General features: G+C 38.5%; 2 protein-coding genes and 1 long non-coding RNA gene across 3 annotated transcripts in view; 1 reads left to right on the top strand and 2 right to left on the bottom strand.

The window, feature by feature from the left end:
* Positions 1-18: 18 nt before the first annotated feature.
* LOC128877157 (uncharacterized) lies at positions 19-10326 on the bottom strand. The gene is made up of 12 exons (XM_054124212.1): positions 10020-10326; positions 9297-9423; positions 9030-9136; positions 8372-8545; positions 7820-7935; positions 7547-7695; positions 2503-2669; positions 2305-2431; positions 1862-1968; positions 1606-1779; positions 972-1126; positions 19-787 (listed from the first exon to the last, which is right to left on the bottom strand). Exons 1-12 carry the CDS (start codon positions 10110-10112, stop codon positions 553-555), a joined length of 1731 nt encoding a protein of 576 aa, XP_053980187.1. The 5' UTR covers positions 10113-10326; the 3' UTR covers positions 19-552.
* On the top strand, positions 2676-4844 carry LOC128877711 (uncharacterized). The gene is made up of 2 exons (XR_008457292.1): positions 2676-3113; positions 3507-4844. It is a non-coding gene; the product is annotated as an uncharacterized LOC128877711 (long non-coding RNA).
* Positions 10327-10902: 576 nt separating the features above from the next.
* The window catches only part of LOC128877156 (uncharacterized), a 10650-nt gene continuing 4733 nt past the window's right edge, over positions 10903-16819 (bottom strand). Inside the window, exons 14-26 of the mRNA XM_054124211.1 lie at positions 16341-16409; positions 15955-16053; positions 15758-15884; positions 15500-15606; positions 15068-15241; positions 14718-14863; positions 14508-14631; positions 12520-12618; positions 12307-12433; positions 12079-12185; positions 11638-11811; positions 11323-11471; positions 10903-11244 (exon numbers count right to left, since the gene is read on the bottom strand). Coding sequence (XP_053980186.1) covers positions 11109-11244; positions 11323-11471; positions 11638-11811; positions 12079-12185; positions 12307-12433; positions 12520-12618; positions 14508-14631; positions 14718-14863; positions 15068-15241; positions 15500-15606; positions 15758-15884; positions 15955-16053; positions 16341-16409 — 1638 coding nt within the window. The 3' untranslated portion in view covers positions 10903-11108. The remainder of the gene's footprint in view (positions 11245-11322; positions 11472-11637; positions 11812-12078; positions 12186-12306; positions 12434-12519; positions 12619-14507; positions 14632-14717; positions 14864-15067; positions 15242-15499; positions 15607-15757; positions 15885-15954; positions 16054-16340; positions 16410-16819) is intronic.

Raw genomic sequence — 16819 nt, 5'->3', positions numbered from 1 at the left:
AAAATAAAAGAAACACGATCATATATAAAAACATATTATTATTCACAACTTAATCTTAGAACATCATGTGTTGTATTCATATTAAATGCAATTGCGTATGATTTATGTACAAAGCGCGATATCTATGCACGCGTTTAAATACTTTACACCAGACATGTCGAACACGCTCCCCAATTTATTACGATAAGTTTGATTTTGCGTATTACAAACATTTGCTCGGAGTAGTAATCTTGCAGCAGCAAAATGTAAATGTGCTTTAAACTGCTTTATACTATATCAATCTTTGAGAAAATCAAGCAGTACAGGTTGAGTCTCTATCCTCAGCCTGTATAGTTCAAGTCGATTAGAGATGGGCAAAATTTTATTTAAAAAAATAGACGAGAATTTTGCCCATCCTTCAAGATGATCCCCTTCAGCCATTCTTTGACAACTTTCCAAAGATTGCCAATTTCCCGCAACCTGTGAGGGACGTTCAATATGTAACGACCTCGAGGGTTCTTATAGAACATGGAAGATCACGATTTGTAACCTAGATGTCCCGTCTTCGCTTTGTCAAGCGCAACTCATCAGACCTGTTCGCGTGTTGTCGCAGACCTCTCTTATCGGACGACCTCTGGTCACCGCTTTGGTCTCCACGAACGTGAAGTTGTTCTTGTAAGTGCGGCGCAAAGTGCGAGGATTCGGTACGTAAACTTCATACGGACTCCGACCGTTCTCGACGACCCATATGCTACCCGATTCTCCTAGCCTTAACACCGACATCAGGCCTTGAGCCACCACGTATGGTCTGCGTCAAACAATAACAAAGAAATACAATAAAAAAAAAAACGTTCTTTTCTGTTGGCATATATAGACTCGTCGGAGCTTGGAGCCAATTACTTTGGGAAACCCTTTCCTTGTCAAGAAATTGTTATGGAAGTCTCAAGAAGATTCTCAAGATCAATCAAGACTATGAAAGTAGGGGTACTCACGTTTGTATCGAGAATTGTTCGAGATTTTTTACAAAGTCCGCCTTCATAACCCTGGAGAGTAATTTGTTTGGACTGTCCACCGTGAGCGCTGTCTCTGTCAAGCCTGGGCATAGCGCTATCACACGGATACCGGTCTTCTCGTATTGATAAGAATCCTGATACAAATTTATAATAATCTTAAGTCGCAGATTAAACTGGTGTCGCACACTAAATAATTTTTATTATTTAACTAGACAACGTTTCAATCTTTTAAGGCTTTGGTATATGTACAAATTATTTAAGTTTAATGTTCTAAGCTATTTCGTATCCGTGAACCGAGGGTTAAATAAATATTGTTGGGTTAGGTTCCTTGATACCGTTACTGTACAATCATTGCACAATGGAGTGGAGGAGGACTTCCCCGATTAGAATACATACTTTTTAGATATAGCATGAAGTGGTGGACACGTTCACTGTCCACTTTCTCAGCGCCGTATCCAATAACACGGCGCTGTGACCTATATATGGGTCATGAACTGTGAACGTGACAATTTGTTTAATTCGCGAACGTTTCGACAGAAATTACTAGTAACAAAGTTATACGATAACTGTATTAAATATTGTATTATTAGTAATTGTTTAATCATTGTCTTACCGCGAGAGATTGCGAGAGACCAATGATGGCGTGTTTGGTCGCTGTGTAGACCGGAAGTTGGGCGGTGTGTCTGATGTCTATTTGTTGGCTCACATTCACCAATGTCCCACCGTGTCCAAGATTGTCTTTACTCATGTATTTCACGGCTAGCAACGCTGTGCAAATCATCCCTCCCTAACATATTAATCGCAAATGTAACGCTATCGGATAAAAGAGTGAACGTGAACACGATAAGAAAGAAAATATTATCACTTACAATATTCACAGCGATTTCTCGTTCCCATCTTCGTTCGTCGAGGATACCAGCATTGTTCACAACGATATCGATGTCGGTCATCAGTCTCATAGCTTCTTCGAAAGCTCCTGCAATTAAAAAATTCAATTATTTTTAAACTCGTTTGCAACTATTGTACAGTTTCCAATATGTATTCTATCGTTAATGTTTGTCAACGACTCTCAGATATAACTTGGATTGCAATCTGTCTTTGAGAGAATACTTTTGATCTTGGTTTTTTTTTAGATAATCAAAATATTTATGTTTTGATCAAGGTTTGGGCAACGCATGCATCGCTATCAATTACGCGAGTGGGAGTCTGCTAGCGCTTTAGTAATTGGATGAGCCGGTATAAAAGTCGTTATCAGCGGTTCGTGATTATGTTTCATCGTGCTCCCTCTGTATAATTATAGTCAACGACTTACCAGTCATTTGTTCGTAATTGGACACGTCAGCGTGAATGAAATGCACCTTCTTCTCCCCGCAGGACTTCTCTTGCCTCAGCTCTATCCTCTTCCCAGCCTCCGCGTCGATGTCCAATATAGTTATCTTCTGGAATCCAATGAATGAGGATGTGGTAAGAATAAACGAAATAACAAATTAAATATTTTCAGAACACTTACATTAGCGCCGTGCATTAGAAAATGATTGAGAAACGCGTGTCCCAAACCAGCAGCACCGCCAGTGATCAGGACGTTCTTTCCAGAAACGATTCCTTTTATTGCTTCGATTTCCTTCGTCTTGTCGGATGAGGAGGAACCTCTGCGTTTGTTGTTGCCGTTGGCGTTTTCTGTAAAAGTCGCCTAATGTTCAAAACTCGTCATCAGGGACGTTACTTCTCAGGCTACTGAGAACTAATTCTTTCTTTTTTGTTTTAGGACCTGTGACCTTTTATTTATACACCACGAAATCAACAAGAACGTCGAGTAGAAGAAATACTTAACAATAGAAGAGACTGAGAATCTAATAGCTCTACAGGTCTAGTCATGTCTTGTTTGTTTTACTTGTCTTCTACTTTTGTATCCCGAAGTCGAGGTATCGTGTAAATCCTTTTACATCTGATGGTAGAAACATGTATTTATATGTTACTTTGTACTCAATAATTGTATGTAATGATATTTCTTGTCGATATTAGATAACTAGAAGTTAGTTCCTATGTATCTCATAGAGGGAACTGGCGCGGATACCTCCATTTTCCGCTCAAGTCGGTGTCAAGTACTTTTTGAATCAAAAAGTAAGTAATAAATAAGTTAAGTGTATTAAATAGATCCTATTGTTTCAACGAGTGCAATTATAATTGTTTAAGAAAAGTTGCCTTTCTTTTATGAGAGTAAAACTATTTCTTCCTTTCCCAGTTAAAAATGATATTTAAAGTCCTAAAGAGGGCTCCGCGAAACAGGGAAACGTTCTAATACATCCCTACAAGGTTTTCACAAAATCTTTGCTCTCATATATTAACAAGGAATATTCCTCAAACAATTAGAATCTGATTTCTCGTACAATAGCATCGTGGTTCTTTTGAATCTTGACTGGTTCAAGGTTTCAAGAATCCTGATGGTATCCAATACGAAACGAGATTCTTTGCACAGTATAGTATAAGTTCTGACTTGAGGTTTTGTGTTTGCAGTTATCGAACGAATCCGTAAGAATTGACATGCATGTTTCATTCTTCTTTGAATTTCCTCGCACTGTGTCGAGTACGATCGAACGTACCCATGTTTCTCTTCGGAGGAGCTTGCGACGAGTCGGAAGCACGATAGATTGGTCAGATGCGAATAGTCACGAGTGGGTCAACGTGTCTCGGCGTACTGAAGCGTGGCGGGTCTTGGACGATGGTATTTATACTATTTCATGCGCGAGGAGGAGTGTCGCATCCAAGGAAGAAGATAGAGACGAGGCTCGTATCCTTATCGCGAGGGAGCTGATGAGGGAGCCTCATGGATGGCTGACGTGCGAGCCAATATCCCTCCTTCCACAATCAGTGTCTACCACGGATAGACGGATCTCGAACAGTCGATAGCGCCGTTAATTAACCATTCCCGTCAAAACTAATTAATTCTGTCGCGGCTGATACCGTGTCTAACGCCAGATGGACCCGATTTACTACAAAACTGAACACTGCGTAGTCTCGTGGCGGCGTTTGTTCGTGCGACAAACGTGATCAAACAGTTTTTGACAACGACTACCGTTGATCCTTACTGATTCTTTGAGATTATTTGAAGTTATGTTAATCTACACCCTACAAGCAAAGCTAGATATAATAAGTATCTACGAATCGGAACTGTTAGAATGTAACAGAAAATATTCAGAAGGTTTGGTACATCAGGAAATGGATTCTCTTTTCTATGGAAAAACAAGTATTAATGCCTGCTTTCCGGCTATGAGGCAAGTGCATTAATGGTTCAGTCAAGATTCCCCGAAAAGGTTACTTCATGTAACACCACGCGATATCAACGTTCGACGAGTGAACGAGGCCACGTGACGTAAATTCTAGAAGCGCATTAACGGTGCAACGACCGTGTGATAAAAATGCGTCTATGTAGTCAATCGTCTTATCGTCTGAGATCGTGACATCTGTAATTCCCACGCGCTACTGCGTTGCAAGTAACCGGGGGATCACGACTTTTGCTCACTTTCCGAGACTCGTCTTCGATGAATGTCACGCGTCGTACGTTCAACATTTTTCTTGTACGCGGATAGATACTGCCGTTCATAGCAGTAGCGAGGATCTTTCTCCTCTCGTTTAGAAAGAATACTGTGAGTTCATTTTTCGGAAGAATAGGTGAATGCATACCCATTTTGTTTCCGTACCTGTTGAGTTATACATAGAATACGCGCAGACGGGAAATATCATATGAAATGTGATGCACAGATATATAAATATTGCAGGCTTCATGGAACTTCGTCGTTTTTAATTTTTTCTGAACAGTTCAAGCGTGGGAACAATAAAATTTGTAATGTCTTGCTTTGGTTTCTTTTTTTCAGATTTTTTTTTGGAATCCTTGTTGCTCTCAAGATGGATTTCAAACTAGAAGATTAGAACTTTGAAGAGTATATAAAATCTCGAACCGCCCCTGGTTCCTTTAACGATATTCGCGTTTCTGCGAGAAATATTTTATTCTGGGACGTCGACTCGACAGCCTTTCTCTCGCAGCGCCTTATCGCCTCCATTTATAGCCTTCTTTCTGTTACAAAGCCCCAGACGGAGATGGGGGCGAGTAAATAGTCTTTGAAAAACATAATTTACAGAGAGTCGTGTGGCAGCATGGACGATAAAGAGTCGACGTACGCGCAGCTCGTGCTTCGCGAGCACTTATCGGAGGAAAAGTGCATTTAACGTCGGGCTAGTCGCAAGGATCATAAATCATCGAGGAATCGCGCTTCTTAAACGCGATAGAGGTATCCAGTGAAAAGCAGTTTACGGTGAACTTTACTCCTCAGTCCTCAACGATTGCCGACGATCTGGAAACAACGCGTGCGCGGTTTTTTGTTTTTCCTCTGGCACCACATTGTTGTTGCTTAGAGATAACCGCGCCGATTACTTGCGCGCGCAACATTTCGAACGTTGCGAAATCATCCCTAGCGAGATTTCACTATATGCATCACTCGTAGAGAGGGTATTTCATAATTGAACGTAATAGTATTCATACTATTATTTAGAATTTCTAAGCAGTACGCTTTAATAGAGCAATATAATCTGACACATCTTCGTGTAATTTTGTATAATTTTATTTGATTATATTCTATTAAAATTAATTTCAAATATAGAAATGTCTGAATCTATCTTCGGTCTTCAATACAAAACAAAGATGTATATTGCAATATTTACGACATAACGTATTATTTCTAAAAAGAACATGTATGAAAGTTTCTCCAATTTTAACGAGCAACAGAAGCGAGATAATTGCAACTATTGTTCAAAGTACAGCGCACTCGTATCGATGCGTTCGTCAAATCTTATTTTTCACTTTGTGAAAACACATTATGGGCAGAGATACGTTGTCTATCCGTGTAACATTGTTAGATACGATTCGCTGTAGTTTGAAGCTTTCTTCAGAAATACAATTTTTTTCAGAAGTGTAAAATTAATAATAACTATTTAATTCTGTAGAGTTCTCGTATCAACCTGGAAACATCAATTGCGCGTATTTGATTGGAGAAAATGATCAGTCTTCGAGTAAGACCATAAGAAATCGCTGAGGCAATGGAAAATGGCGTTCGTCGCGCATTTCTATGCGATAAATATCTACAAAAATAATTTCATGTGTCATTTCTTTTTTTTTTTTCAGACTATCATTCATAATTATCGCCAACCTCACCGTGAAATGCTGAATAATATGTTGATAGGTTATCGTGTTCACTCGATTCGATGATGAAGTTTTTGTGCATATGTGACACGTCGATTCGCCGACTATGTGATTTTCTACTGTCGCGTGCAAGAATGCAAACGTGCTGGATACCATTCGATCTATCACACGTCCATGATTTTTGTCGGTATCGCTAACAACCAATTTCAAGACAATTTTTTTTATTTAAACCAATTGAATGCGTTCCTTTATCCAACAAACACTTGTAATACTTATAATTTACAATTTAGTATGATTGTTATTTAAATACGTTTTTCTGATTGTAACTTAAAATGTGTATCATTTTAATTATAGTAATCGGTTTCAGTTAACTATAAACGTGTACTTGAACTGTGGATTGCATCGGGCATAACGTATGTCGCCATGGCGGCGCCAGTAGAGCGGAGAGTGCTACCAGTGTAAGAGATGGTAAAAAGAAACGCGCAATTCACAATATTTCAACTTTAACATCGTGTTTTCACCATTTCAATCGCCTGATAAAAGATACGAATCAAAGTTCAAACGATTCATGTTTTTTTTTGCCTAATCGAGTCTCCAGTGGTCTCTGATATGGCGGCCCTAGGGTTCCACGAGAGCATTGAAACTCCACAAGGTCGTTGCTTCGAGGGGTATCCAAAATCTCCGATAGGAGGTCATGATAACACAGTTCGGACGCTTTATGGCTGACTGGAACAATTTTATTCAAAATAATTTCGTTCGGAATAGAATCAGCATATAACAATCTATTCGTGACGTTTTTACAATTAAACAATTTTGTTATAAAAATTTTGTCTGTTTCAGCTTTGATTCTACCTTACCAGTTGATGGTTACAGATACAATGTTGTTTCAGTTTCTAATTGAAAAGCATTCTTCTTATATAATTGACAAATGTTTCAATTTTTCAACCTCACGAAAATATTATATGAGAAGGGCGATATTTTGGGAATAGCAGCCTCGGTGTAGATAAATATTTATGTGTTATGTTATATCATGTTTATTTCATGTATATTATTTTATTTTTTATATTAAGTAAAATCACACCACAGAGACGATAACACGTCCTCAATGTTCATAAATTAATCTTATTAAAAGGAATGTATATACATTCTGATACAAGCATGGGTGTATATATACATATAAGTTTAGGTAATATCATAATTGCAGTTCAATAATGATTCACGAGTTACAAATATGATTTTTATTAACCTCGAGAGAATGCATTTCGTATTATAATCCTAGTAACAATAATAACAACAATAATAATACTAAAATTGTATTTACAGATTCCTGTACATTGAATTTCTTTAATTATATTTTAATTTTCGTCGGTTGCCAAATCGTCGGGTTTTTGGGGCAAACTATCGCACGGCTGAATCTCATAGACGGGCTTCCCGTCCTCGCTGATCCAAACGCTCCCATTTTGTGCGCATCTGATCACGTAAACCAGCCCATGAGCGATGCTTTGTATTCTAAACAAATTAAAATAGTATAAGAATAATAATATCCAGTGTATGACGTCTCACAGTTTAAATAATGAAAACAATTAAAACGTTTCTTAGAAGTCTCTATGAGAAAATCGAAGAAATGACCCACTTCTGGGGCTGATACTTCTTCAAAGGTTCCCCTTCGGGTAGATCGCTCGAAATCGGAGCGAAATCTGGGCACAAAACTATTATCCTCACTCCTGTCCTCTGATAGTGATAGGGTTGCTGAAAGCAGGAAACGAAACGGTAATTAAAACCAAATAATTAGTACCCTTTACTCTATGTTTATTTTATCTGTCTATCTTCCAAGTTGGTTTCGCCTCTTGACTTCATATATATACAGAGAAAGCGTTCGATGTTTCGTTGTCAAAATACAAGCAGTCAAAATTGTTCGCGCGTGCGAAAGTATGAACCAATGTTTACGCGCGCGAGTGCAGGCATGCGCAGTGGAGCGATCAGCTGATCAGGGTAATAATGGCGCCTGCAGGCAGTCCCATTCGAAAACTTTGTTTATACCTTGGTAACGAAGCTTCGGATTGGAAAATGGAAAAGGATTTTTCGATAGCTTTCTACAGGACGAACCGATCCCCTAAAGTTAACTCTGTATCGAGAATAATCACAACTCATAACTCTTAATTAAGTAAAAAAAATTAGGACTTACAGCGAACGAACGACTGAAGCTAACCACGGCGTGTTTTGTTGTCGTATACACTGGGAGCTGCGATAACGAGCACAGACCAGCCACAGACGAAATGTTGACGATAACGCCACCCTTGCCTCCAGCGTACTTTTGCATCTGTTGTATTCCTAGAAGCGTTCCGCGTATCACGGCGGTCTACGCGAATCGTTCTCGATTAACAAATTGGAACGATAAACCCAGGGTATTAAGATTGAAAATCTTTTTATTTTCGAACAGCCGAAATTCGTGTCACGTTATGTCAGATCAAAACTTATGTGGTCCAATATTTCGGAAACTGTTAGGTCGTCTGCACACGAAGCTACCCAAAAGAAACGTAATTGGTCGGTGACTGAAATCACAAACTAGTTACTCATTGGTTAGTAACGATTTTGAACATTCTTAGAAAAAGCATCTATCGCTGTCCGCGCGGTGTAATATTACAGCAAAATCATGACAGGGTTTTCTGAGAAAAAGAACGACCTATCAGCAGGTGGCGGTTCGCGATCAGTTAGTTTAGTTAGTTAGATTTTCAATCTCTTCAACTCTTGCGTGTTCGCGAAGTCTGTAAATTTTTTTATTTCATTTCCAGTGAAGTCTTAAGCGTATTTATATATGCTATCTTCGAAACGTTCTCGCTTACCACATTCACGTCGATTGCCTTCGAGAAGTCGCTTTCATTAATCACGCCAGCATTGTTCACTAGAATCTCCAGACCACCCAGTGTGCTCACAGCTTTCTTGAATGTAACTGCCACAGGGAATATGTCAATTTAGTACAATTGTTAATAGCTATCCTTTTACAAGATTTATCGTGCTAAGTTTGCGTGGATTAAGGAAGATTCTGATTAAAATCCTTTCGAGAATCATTTTCAAGCAAAATTATGACAACTAGCGTTATTTATAATTACCGTCGAATTCAGAATTGTTCGCGACATCGCACTGGAAGAAAACCGTTCGATTGCGACCAAATTCCGTGTTCAGAGTGTCCATCGCATGCTTCCCAGCGGATTCTCGAATATCGATCATTGCGATCATCTGAAACACCAGTATTTGCTATAATAATCATAATTGGCAACTGACAGTCCCAAGCAAGAGATTAAAAAGATTTGTTCGTAGGTAAACTATCGATTTAAAGTCCTTCAGAATTGTCTTCATTTCCTTGTTTATATATGCAGATCATGTTCATGAGAAATGTGTAAACATCGCGTACATTAGCTACAGAGAAATTTGTCCACGCTATCGCAAATGTGTAGACGTTCGACTTTTAGTCCGTAAAATGCCATTGGCTGTAAACGCTGATTGGCTGCGGTGCGTTTGTAGCGATATCGATACATTTTTTCAGAAGCCACTGCATTTAGCAGACGCTCCTCTGCGTTTCCAATGCATCTATATGAATTTTATCTCGGCCAGATGAAATACTCCAGCATTCTACTACGACTCCTTCTCTTCGATGTTCGTTAACGTGTACTTCATTTTGATCCTAGGATGACTTCTGTCGAATTTCATTTCTCGAAGGGAAAATAAAATAAAATTGTAATTATTTAAAACTAAAATTCCCATTGGCGCACATAAGAAAATGGTAGAATCGGTAGTAAAAGTAAAATAAAATAGAGGTTGACGCGACGACTTACGGAGGCGCCATTTCGCAGCAGCTCCCTGCTGATGGACAGACCCAGATCACTCGCAGCTCCAGTGACGACCGCTCTCTTATCCTTGATTTGCATGATTCTGGTGCCACTGTCTTCTCCCTTTCTTCTTATTTTCTCGATGATTCTCGAAACACTTCAACAACCTCTCGTTACTATGTAATAACTACTTGTAACTATGATTCTTAAGTCTACTTCGCAACTGAATTTAAGAAGCCTAGGAAAGCCAGCAACGCCTCGGTTGTCACTGGCAGTCGTTCGGTTCTTGATGCTCTTTACCGAGTTGTTGTGGAAGAAACCTCTCGGTCTCGTATCACGATCTTCGACCTCCAGCGCCATGACGTTTTGAATTCACGGCGATTCGAGTCTCTTTCTATTGGTTCGTTGACGTTGCAACACATTTCGCCCCTTTATCTGCAGCCTCCAGAAGTACCGAGCAAAATGGAGTCCGTAATTACGATTACTGATCGTCCTGTTACCGTGACACGACTAGGGATGAAGGATTACGAATTGGGTGAGACCCGAGCGATTGAAAAGTATCACAAAGGTGTCGCAGAGCATCGCTAATCGTCGCGAGTGCTGTAGAGTGATTGTAAAGTACCAGAAAGTGATCACAGTGAAAGAACGTCTGCGTTCGAAACGGGATCGCATGAAATGGTAGTGTTAGAAATTCCCTGATAAATAAAAAAGTAATAAAGCAAGCAATTTTACCCTTCGAGAGACGAATTTGTCCCATCATAATATTGTATATTTTTTGATGTTAGAGGGTATCGTGATTGCAAATATTGGTAATTTTTATATAAAAGCAAACGTATACATACGTACGAATATCTCTCGAGGGATTAAGCAAGGAAATTGTCATCAACAATTGACCATATTCTAAATTTATTTAGTCAGGAATATTGTCGTTACATAACTCTGTAGATTAAATATATAAATTAAATTGTACTCCAAATCAGTCCAAACACGAAAATCAGTCCCTAAATTTTGCGTCGTTTTTAGGAGAATATCTTTGTTCCTTCCATTATCACACAGTTGAATTATCTAGACCCTAAGGAAAACGAGAACTTCTCATCAAACGTTGAGCTCCACTTTCTTGACAGGTGCGAACTCGACAGCGTAGGGTGGATTTCCACCTTCGCTGACCCAAATATCTCCGTTCTTGCCTTTCTGGATGAGTTTCACCAAAGCCTCGCCCACGTTGTCAGGCCTGATAAAGAGAAAGGGTGGTTAGAAGGAATTATTTATCAGTTTTTACACACTTAGTTGTTTATTCAAATGTGCTCACGTTTGTATTGGATAGTCGGTGACATATTTCAGGAGTTCGGGGGCCTCAACGAAGTCGAGCATTTTATCCTGATAAGTAGAAAGCAACGGTGTGCTCGTGAAGCCGGGGCATATCACCAGAACGTCCACGCCAGTCTTATGGTAATTCTCCTGAATAAACAAATCAGAATGAAATTTCCGTTTGAATGTGTTGAAACAATATTAATGATGTAATATATCTCTATAAAAAAAAAAGTATGATACCCTGAGACTCGTACATTTCAACATACGTTGTTTATAACTAGGAATCTAGGAGACGAAGGTGATTTACTGATACCTGTAAACAGCGACTGAGTGTAACCACGGCGTGTTTACTGGCACAGTACACCGGGCATCCTGGGAAGAGCGAGAGCCCAATAATTGAGGCAACGTTTACTACGACACCGCCTTTGCCTCCTTTATGTTTACCCATGTGATCTATCGCGAGCAACGAACCTTGAACCACGCCAGTCTGAAATTCAACCGTGTCGCACAATTTTTAGCTAAAATGATAACTCACGATGTAGTTTTAAAAATATATTTTTAAAAAGCGTATTTTTCAATTAATATTTTTCATGCAGTTCAAGCTAAATAAATTAATATTACATCTTTCGACATTTATAAGAAACATTTTAAACATACGTTTGAAACATCTATCACAGGCCTGAGCCATAGACCAATGACACCATTAGTCTACGTGCTCCCGGTGCGCGGAATTCTAATTATAATTCATACTTACGATATTTACGTCGACAGTCGCTTTCCAAGCTTGATCCCTGAAAATACCGGCGTTGTTGATGACAATGTCGACCCCATTGAACGTATTCACAACCTTCTTAAAAGTCTCTATAAGCAGAACGTAAAGAGTGATACAGGCCTGGTGTGTAAATTGAATAATGTTTTTATATGACTTTGTAAGTATTAAGAATTGATTCGTTTTCCTTCTTTTTTTAGAACAACTAGGTACCTGCGAATTGTTCAGCGTTGGCCACGTCACACGGGAAGAATACTGCTTTGCCTTTTCCGAATTCGTTTTCCAAATTCGAAGCGGATTGCGCACCTGACGAGCTACTCAAGTCGAGAATAGCGATAGCCTGAAAATGATATCACATTAGAACGTACTATGGAGATTTATGTGTTACGCGATAAATGCCTATGGATAATTTATTTAAGAACCTACCTTCGCTCCATTTTTCAGCAACTTTTGCGCGAATGTAAATCCAATCCCAACGGCGGCTCCAGTGATCAAAACTGTCTTGTTCTTAACGTTATCCATGGTCTGCAAATCGAAGTTGATCACAAAAATGGAACACGCGTTTCGTAAAATGAAAAGAAATTATATTTTCTTATAAATCACGCGATAGAAAAGTATACAAGCGTTCGTTTGGACAGGTCGAATTCGTCATATGAACACGAATTAAAATCCGGCTCGATTCAACTCACCACTTTACGATCACTAACCCTTGCCTCGTAAAATTATCGATTGAACGATGAGAGCGGTAGGTCTCGTCGACGTAGAATGAGCCGCGGCTTCTGTTGCTTCGAAAATTAAATAGATCGCTTATCTACAGAGTAAATTAGTGTTCACCGATGTGTCGGGTGAAGAACAAGATTATGTACGTATATTTAGATTCCATGAAAATTTCACATTGACGACGAAATTCTCGATAAATGTAGTTGCACAACCAAATTACACGATTGAACAAATTATGTACACATTTGTGAGGCTCCACATACATATTATTCCATTCAATAAACATTCGCGGCCGGTGACATCATTTCAAGTTATTTGGAAATCTAGAGTTGTTGACGAAATTTCGCGTCATTTTATATTTATAGACAGATAGACGAAACTTGTAATTCGGGAGCAATCTGACGATAAACTGATTTCAGATCTATGAAAACAAAATTAAAAATAATTTTTATCGAGACGTACTACTAATTCGTTTACATTGTTTTTCATACGAAATTGGAATACTACTGCAAAGCTCCGAATATAACAATTCAATTAACAAATTTAATCTTATTACGTATTTCTGGATAGTCCTTTATAATCAGCTTTGGAGGCAAGGGTGTGAGATTAGATATATAATAAAATTTATAGCTGCGCGTTTTGTAAATCCATTGCACACTTCATATATCGCTGCTCAAATCTTAATTATCCTCAACTTAATTATCCTCAACTCAACTTTCTAATCGGATTGTTATCATCCGAAGACAAGTGGTTTTCTTCATATCTCTTGAAATACTTCAAATGTTATGCTTATGACTTATAAATGCTTGTGCTTTTGTTATCCATACACTTTCTAGTTACATAGTGTTATTGTAATTAGTAGCATTCTCTTACAGGTGACGAATTGGGGATAAGTTTCTATATAGTCAAATCTTGGAAATATTTTTATTGAGTACCATTTCAAAATTCAGTCAAATTTCTTGAGGAGTTGTTATTTATCATGTATCATATACCTTTTAAATATACAGTATAAATAATTTAACCAGCATGCTCCGATCAGATCCTTTAGGAGATATTCAATTCTCTTCTGTTTAATTTACCGAAAGCAATACGAGTTTTCCGACTCAATTTATCATATCAAAACATCAATAATAACAACAACGCAATTTTAATAACACGCATTTGATGTTTCGATTCGCATATTAAGATAAGGTTTATCTAACTCCAATCAAAACTTTTCTCAGCGCAAAACAGATTTCTGCAACAATATTACCAATGCTTTCTTAGAACAACGAGGTCAAGCGTAGGATAACGACACGACGCGACGCAAAGATAACGACAATGCTGTGCTAGTCTTAAAGTGCAAATGCATATATGAAGCAACCACTGGAAAGTCAGTAACCACTAGTAAATACGAAAGGAGCAACTTCCCAAATAATTTGTCTCTTTTTCTCCAATTTGTGTTTTCATATCAGGTTTATTTGTCTTCTTTTGACATAACAGATTACAAAATATACGCTTTACTGTCAAGTATTACGTACAGTATCAACTTTCCACGGAAAGTTTCAAAATATTTTGCGCAACCAAGTAAACATTGAGTATTGAAGGAAGGTAGGGGTATAGTGTATAAATAGTACCAATTCCATTTAAACCGTAATTATTCATGTACAATCGAGATATCTGAAGTAATCGAGAAGTTTCTTTCACAGATTAACTTCCACCCTCTTGGGAGGCTGGAACTCCAGGGCGTAAGGTGGCTGTCCTTCCTCGCTGACCCAAACGGCTCCATTTTCACCTTTCTGAATGAGATTGACCATGGCCTCGCCCACGTGTTCAGCCCTGAAAAACAAAAAGTGAAGGGACAGTGAACCATGCATCGTTTTTTTTTTCTGAAAAATTCGCGATTGAAAGAAATATTCACTCACGGCTGGGTCAGTAACAGTTTAAACAGGTTGTCGATCCTGTCGTCGACGATATCTAATACCTTCTTTTCTAATTCTTTGAGTAAAGGTGTTACCGTCGCTCCAGGACACATCGTGAGAACACGCATACCTGTTGTGTCGTAGAAGTCCTGAGGAATTTCAAACAGAAGAGTTTTTCAACTGTGTTGAAAATAGTGCAGTTAACATCTGGGGTAAGATTAGTTAAAATGGCAGTTAAGACGAGTCAACATCTGTTTATACAAGATGTTAATTAATCATGAACTTGACTAGAGTGTCAGTCATGGAAGCTTCTAAGGACGAACATCGACGAATACGAGTTTATCGAGATTTACCTCCAAGCATCGACTGAGTGTGACTACGGCATGCTTTGTTGCGCAATACACGGGGAGTTCAGGTACGACACGGTAGCCCACAATCGAGGCTATATTTACTAGGACACCGCCTTTGCCGCCATTTCGTTTATTCATATGATTCAAGGTGAGAATCGATCCCTGGATCACGCTTGTCTGAAATTTAAATTATTTCTTCTTGCACAATTGAAGCGACAACAGGTAAGTACTACATTTTGCAGTAGTTCTATTTTTCTTTCTTGTGATAGGTTTTCTTTTATTTACAATTTCCAAAGTATTTGTATTGCTAACGAAAATAAGTATGAATTTTTTTTTTTATCCTGCGCGTGACATTTTCGAGACGAAGCGAAACGATTGAAAAATGAATAATCGTTTGTTAAATCGTGTCCAGTGTCAGCGCTCTCGAGTACTTACAACATTTAGTCGGACAGTCTGCTCCCATTTATTGTCATCTATCATGCCAGCATTGTTAATAACGATATCTATGTTTTTGACGATGTCCACGACCTTCTGGAAGCTTTCTATATAAAAGGATAATCGTTTTAGGACTGGAATCGTTAAGAAACTGCTACCGAAAATAAAATTGCCAGACTACCCCCTAGAATAATCGATTACTCGATTGTGCAAATAGTTACTGGTGGTTCAGTTCATAAATAATAACGTGATAGGTACGTTCGAATTGTTGGGCGTTGGTTACGTCGCAAGGCAAGAAGATGGCTTTCCCTTTTCCGTGCTTCTTTTCCAAGGTGGCCGCCGACGTTTGACCAGGCGAGGTGCTCAGGTCCAGAATGGCAACGATCTAAAAATTGCGTCGAGATTAATATCTGAAAAATTACAAGAAATTCATCTAATGTGTCTCGAAAATTCACCTTCGCTCCATTTTGCAGCAATTTATCCGCGTACACGAAACCGAGCCCGCTGGCACCCCCGGTGATCAAAGCGGTCTTGTTCTTAATGTTGTCCATGGTCTGTGAACCATTTTCCATAAAAAATTTAAGAATATCATTTTGAAATATGGATGTGAAGTATTACTATATCAACAAATGTTACAATGTCACTGAAAATTAATACTCGTATTTCAGTAGATGTACGAGGGAAGGGTTTTGCAAGGTTTTTTTTTTTTTTAAAAAAGAAGTATTTCTGTGGAATTCAATGGAAACCCTATGTCGTCCAAAGTACATCATATATTTTCAGTGCATCGAAGAAAAAGTACAGGTTAAAAAATCAACGATCGTAGAACACTTGATTAACTCACAATGTTAGCAACAGCTGTATCGTCGGTTCTTGTTGAGACAGTGAGCACTGATGGATCAGTAAACCATAACTGAATCGAAATATCTGGTGCCGAAGAAATTACATAAACTCCTTATCTCCTCATTTTAGATAAAATTTGTCTCGTTCTCTTTCTTTCACGTAGCAATAAATTAAGTAAGAGTTTTCGACTATAGACTCTTGATGTAGACATTTTTGTAATTTCTAAGATAAGGCGCAAATAAATCTTATCGTTGTGTTTGTCGTTATGTATATCGTTATTGTACAATGTTTACTCGGTATGGATACGAATGTCCCCGTTTGTTGGGCACGTTAGCGTCGCTTGCCTATTGCAAATTGCAATAGAGACAGACGAGGTAATAAATAAACAGTGGATGTTTATGCAATTTGTATTTTCATAGATACAGAAAAAGAATTTGTATACAAATGTATATTTCATGCCTTATCTTCTAAACGCTATTA

This window comes from Hylaeus volcanicus, chromosome 5 (assembly GCF_026283585.1).
Source record: "Hylaeus volcanicus isolate JK05 chromosome 5, UHH_iyHylVolc1.0_haploid, whole genome shotgun sequence".
NCBI classification, from domain to species: domain Eukaryota; kingdom Metazoa; phylum Arthropoda; class Insecta; order Hymenoptera; family Colletidae; genus Hylaeus; species Hylaeus volcanicus.
This window is presented reverse-complemented; position numbering and strand designations above follow the sequence as displayed.